Source organism: Onychomys torridus, chromosome 5 (genome assembly GCF_903995425.1).
Source record: "Onychomys torridus chromosome 5, mOncTor1.1, whole genome shotgun sequence".
Lineage (NCBI taxonomy): Eukaryota > Metazoa > Chordata > Mammalia > Rodentia > Cricetidae > Onychomys > Onychomys torridus.
Genome location: NC_050447.1, coordinates 98497008 through 98502625, shown reverse-complemented (window position 1 = coordinate 98502625; position 5618 = coordinate 98497008). Strand labels below are relative to the sequence as shown.

The 5618-nt window shown below is 47.0% G+C and overlaps 1 protein-coding gene across 6 annotated transcripts in view; it reads right to left on the bottom strand.

The window, feature by feature from the left end:
- Nucleotides 1-580: 580 nt before the first annotated feature.
- Nucleotides 581-5618, bottom strand: part of LOC118584085 (cytidine monophosphate-N-acetylneuraminic acid hydroxylase) — a 98507-nt gene continuing 93469 nt past the window's right edge. For 5 of the 6 annotated variants that reach the window (XM_036188060.1, XM_036188057.1, XM_036188058.1 and 2 more), the window contains 2 exons: nucleotides 5081-5177; nucleotides 1388-1882 (listed from right to left, as the gene is read on the bottom strand). In XM_036188060.1, the coding sequence (XP_036043953.1) occupies nucleotides 5102-5177 (76 nt within the window). In that variant the 3' untranslated portion in view covers nucleotides 1388-1882; nucleotides 5081-5101. Of the gene's footprint in view, nucleotides 1214-1387; nucleotides 1883-5080; nucleotides 5178-5618 lie in introns of those variants that run through there. The other variant, XR_004945000.1, reaches the window with a different exon arrangement.

Genomic DNA, 5618 nt, shown 5'->3' with positions numbered 1-5618 from the left:
CTCACCTAGATTCCAGCCACCCCTCCCAGCTACTTGTATATAGTTCTGCCTTAACTGCACCCTGCCTCTGGGTCTCGGAAGGTGCTAGCTATATAGAGTCGGATGAAGGCTAGGGAAAGGGGGAGATATGGGAGACCCCCATACAGCTACAAGGAAGTCATCCTCCATGCTGGGTGAAGACTGCTTAGTATGGCTGCTTTAGGGTCTGCTATGACCCTGCAAGAAGATCCTCAGCCTTGTTTAGTAAGTAAAGCCAGTAACTCATTGGTTCCTTAGGCGAATGTGAGTGGAATGCTACCTGGTTTCACTGGGACATTGTAAGGAGGGGTCACCATTGTTTGTCTCCTGAGGGAAGGAAGTCTCACACCAGAGGGCCTAGGGGATGTTTAGTTGGGTTGTCAAGAAGAGAGCCAAATGACCTTAAAAGTACTGTTTCTAAGAGTTCAGTAGAAAGGCAAGTCTTTTTATTCCAAGTCACAGATCTAGTCTAGCGTGATGACTCCTGAAACCCTGGCACTTGGAAGACTGAAGCAGGATCGCCACATTTAAGATCAGTCTGGCTACAGAGTGAGAAAAGAAATTGCTGTTTAAGATCATCTTTTATTTGCCCATAATATACATTTGAACATCTCTTTGGATAAACATTACATAATTTTAGTAGCAACGATAACTTACTATACAGTATAAATCACAAGGTCCAATTTCTGACTTCTAAGAAATTTTATTTTCCCTAGAGTGAAATAAACAAGAACGATCTATCATCCATCTGTGTTGTTGATTTTAGTGAGAAGGAGACAGCCAGTCTTCCATTGATTGGAGTTAGGAAACAATCTGAGGTCACATTCAAGAGGTAGGTGACAGAAAGAACACTTGATTGTCACTGTATGAAGCGATATTAGAAAACCACATGCAAAGTAGAACCTTGGATACCAATTATAGGTTCTTACAAACCAATTAGTACATCTGAAATAATCATAACTTCTTAAATCAAAAATAGACGTAAAAACCCACAGGCATGTTGTATCATCCCTCAAAGATCTGTCTAGCTGTTAGAATTCTCAAGCTCCATTAATTGACAGATTTCATAACTGAATCAAGGTCATTTCCATTTCCATTTCAGTGAGGTGGGACCTTTTGGGGCAGCTCCTCGGCCTGTGTCTGGTAAATCGATAGTGTCAGCAATTCCCTCTGAAAACAGTCTTCATGATGCTGTCTGTGGGATTAATGTATCAAAGACCAAAAGAGCAGTTTTTACATTCTTCTTAAATCCCAGCAGCCTTTCCTCCTGCCCACTTCCAGTCTCTCGTCCTTTCCTCCACTCCTCCTACCCTACCGGCTCTTCTCTGCCTCCTCCCTTCCTTCCTTCCTGCTGTGGAATCCTGTGCCTTTTCTCCTTCTGTTCCTTCTATGCTTGGGCTCACATTTTCTTTTGTTTGGCTTTATTTTCCATACAGAACTCATTCTTACTGGATTTTCTTGGTTCTTCTTGCACAGGAGTTGTGGATGGGGTGAATTTGGGGTGTACTGAAGATGGAACCCAGGGTCTCATGCACTTTAAGCATGAGCTGTACTACCAAGCCGTATCTCCAGCCTCAATAAAATAGCTTATGCAGTGATTCACAAAAGGCAGATGTGTGAGCCTCTTTCAGATGGAGTGCTCATTGCTAATATAAACACATCCTCTTTGGTATAAACTGCTGTGTTCAAGATGTAAGAGCAAATTCTTGAATTTTGGGCATTGTTTGCCATCGCTCAATGAAAGACACTACCAATGAATAACGGGAGTTGTGGGTGTGTCTATAAGAATGTTTCCAGAAAGTTCCAGCTGAGCCGGGAAGACCCACCTCGAATGTGGGGAGCGCCATCCTATGGGCTGGGGTCCCTAGATGGAAAGAAAGGAGAAAGTGAGCAAAGCCTGAGCATTCATCTCTGCTACCTGGCTGTGAACACAGTATGAGCGGCCAGACCCTGCTCCTTCTGCCACTCCTCCCCTCCCACGACTGTCTGTCCCCTCCCACTGTGAGCTAACACAAACCCTCCCATCCTCAGTTGCTTCTGTATTTTCTCACAGCCATGAGAACTGCAGCTAACCCACGGTTGGTGTGTGTGTGTGTCTCATTATAATCACTTTCCGTTCCCTCCTACATGGCGGTACGTTCTTACTCTTCAGTTCAAGCTGTGCTGGTGGCTTTGAGGTAAGGTAGAGTCCAAGCCTGGGACTTGAACTAAAACAAAGCTGTTTTCAGCACCTTGTGACTTACCCAGTCTCTTCCTGGGAGTCACATGTCTCTCCTGAGCAGTGCATGAGGTTGACATGACTCTGATTGTTCACCCATATGCCTGTCACTCTTCCAGATATGCCTTACACTGTGGCACCCCTGTGTGGTGCATGCTATCACTTTCAGATGAAACCTGGGGCATGAGGAGAACCAGCAATTGGCCTACGGCCATATAGCACACAAGTATGAGGTACCGACAACTACACTTTATTGCTTCCCTGATGTACTGGTTTTTTTGTTTTTGTTTTTGTTTTTTCCCAACTTGATACAAACCTAGACATATCTGGGGAGAAGGAATCTCAATTGGGCAATTGCTTTCATCAAACTGTCCTGTGGATGTGTCTGTAGGGCACTTTCCTGATTACTGATGGATGTGGAAGGGTTCAGCCCACCTTGGGAGGTGCCGCTCCTAGGCAGTGGTCCCGGGGTGTATAAGAAGGCAGGCCGAGCAAGCCATGGAGAGCAAGCCAGGAAGCAGTGTCCTCCGTGGCCTCCATGTTGGTTCCTGCCTCCAGGTTCCTGCCTCGACTTCCTTTCATGCAGGACAGGACTATAAGCTGTAAGATGATGCACACCCTTTGTTCCCAAGTTGCTTTTGGTCATGGAGTTTATCACAGCAAAGGAGAGCAAACTAGGATCCTGATAAGTCAACTTCAGTGTGCTCAGAGGCTTGGCTCGCATGCCTGAGGCTTGGCTCCACCTCATCCAGCCACGGACACATCTGCACCTTGAGCTTGTATTTCAGAACAGCTCCGTCTCTAGGGCCTTGGTGCTGTCTACTGACCTTCCAAATCTCCTACTTTAACTACTGTGGAGCTGTGTGTTGCCTTCACTGAGCCCTCTTAATCTGTCCCCTGTCCCCCCATTGTCCCCTCCACCACACTGCGAGGTCATACCATTGCTCAGACTCACTTTACCTTTTCCTGCCTTCTAACTTCACCCATCCCTTCTAACAAGAATGTTCTTTCTGCCATCTTGCCCCTTCTTTAGAACCTATTCAAAACATTCCTTGACATTTTACTTTTCTTGGCGCTGGAGGTCAAATCCAGAGTCTCAAGTGTGCTAAGCAAGTGCTCCACAACTGAGCCTCACCGGCCCCTGGTTCTTTGACACAGAGTATTACTTCTTACAGGTCCTTCTTCCTGCATCTGCTCTCCCAGGCTCCCAGCCCCTGGTCCGGTGCTCCTCCTGCTCATCTCAAAGCAACCTTTCTCTGCTCAGCATCTAGTGTGTAGATTTTCTGTCTCCCTTGCTTAGACTCACACCTGAGAAGAGCCAGCCCAATGCCCTGTGTGAAACTAACACAGGCACCATAAAACTCAATGTTCTGACTTGGTTCTTACTCTGACTGGAGAACACACTGATGCCTATTTTACTTTTTTTTTTTTTTTTTTTTTTTTTAGATTTACTTGTTATGTATAAAGTGTTTTTTCCTGCACGTATGCCTGCAGGCCAGAAGAGGGCACCAGATCTCATTATAAATGGTTGTGAGTCACCACATGGTTGCTAGGAGTTGAACTCATGATCTCTGGAAGAGCAGCCAGTGCTCTTAACCTCTGAGCCATCTCTCCAGCCCACTGACGCCTATTTTTAAGAATCGAGCTACACTGATTGTATAAGACAAAAAGAGATGTGTTCTTTTCCTCCTTGACTATACATCACCTATAGGGTATGGTGGGGAGCTATGCTATATAGCATTGGGGCCATTATACAATGCTGTCTACTTTACATGTATGTGCATGAACTTGTGCGTGCATGTGCCAGAGGTCAATATCAGGTATCTTCCTCAAGAGACGTCTACCTTGTTTTGAGACCGGATGGCTCACTGGCTGAAGCCAACTGATTGGGTTAGGCTGGCTGGCCAGTAAGCCCCAGTGTTCTGGCTGTCTTCATTGCTCCCACACTGGAGTTACAAGCAGGCTCCACCAAGCCTGCCTTTTCACATGGGTGCTGGGGATTAACTCTGTTCTCATACCTGTGAGACACTTGACCAACTGAGTCAGCTCTCCAGCTCTGACACTGTACTTTGAAGAGATAGAATATGTCGGGGGGGGGGGGCAACTATTAGCATTGTATAATAAATATGAAGGAGTAGCTGTTGGTGGAGTCAATGAATACAAATGTGTGAATCAAGAAAAGGGTCATTTCCGTAGCGTGTGGTCCTGTGGGTCACATGCAGGTGAGAACAAGCTTTGTAACACACCTACCAAGACTCTATGCCTGGCTGTGGAAAGGGCAGCTCTGATGGGCACCACAAAAGCTGATCCCAGGCTGCGTCTCACCCACTTCTTTAGCAGTTCTCTTACCCAGTGGTGTGGCTGTGTCTCCTTTTGTGTTCAGGACTTCTTTCTGAAACAGTGTCTGTGTGTCACCTCCCCCCCTCCCTCCCAGTGTCTGTGTGTCACCTCCACCCCCCCACAGTGTCTGTGTGTCACCTCCACCCCTCCCCCACAGTGTCTGTGTCACCTCCACCCCTCCCCCACAGTGTCTGTGTGTCACCTCCACCCCTCCCCCACAGTGTCTGTGTGTCACCTCCCCCCCCCCAGTGTCTGTGTGTCACCTCCACCCCCCCCAGTGTCTGTGTGTCACCTCCCCCCCCCCCCCCCAGTGTCTGTGTGTCACCTCCATCCTCCCAAGGAGCCTGTGGACTCCGAGGAGGGCTTTCACTAGTTGTCTTACACACTTAATTTTTACACCTCAATGTTTTCATGCAATCTCTATTCCGTGATCCCCTGGAAGTTAGGTTTGCTGGAATTTTGGTAAAAAAGCGAATGCCACAGGATACATGGCTAAGTGCTTACCTGGGACAGGCCAGGTCTGGTCTAACCACAGTGCATCAGGAAAGACCTCCAGTTGGGCGGGGTTAGAGGGAGTTTTATCTGAAAATGATTCCAAAATCTGCAAGGAACACAACAGAGAGACAAGGGCTTCAAAGGTCAATGCCTCTTGCCCGGCCAGGGTTTCTTTGGTGCCTGGTCTCAGCTCCCCCCAGAAAACATGTTGCCCTGCCGTTTCAGTTGCTGGTATATCTGAGAGTTCTCAGGGTCCCTTAGAATATGATGGCCATCTGCCATTTTATGATAAGCCCCACTTTAAGGCATTCTAATTAGTGAAAGTTACATTCATACAAGACACACAACAGCATCAGGTAGAGTGTTAGCGAAAGTGACCACGTCTCCTTAGATGTAGGAAGGTGAACCTGCTTCCTGAAGAATGATCTGGCCAACTGCTGAACTAGACTCATTAATGGCACACTCAAGAACTCACCCTAAGAAAAGAACAGAGAACCTTCGAAGAGGTACAGACATGATTCATCAAACCGCTGTTTCAAATGGTGAA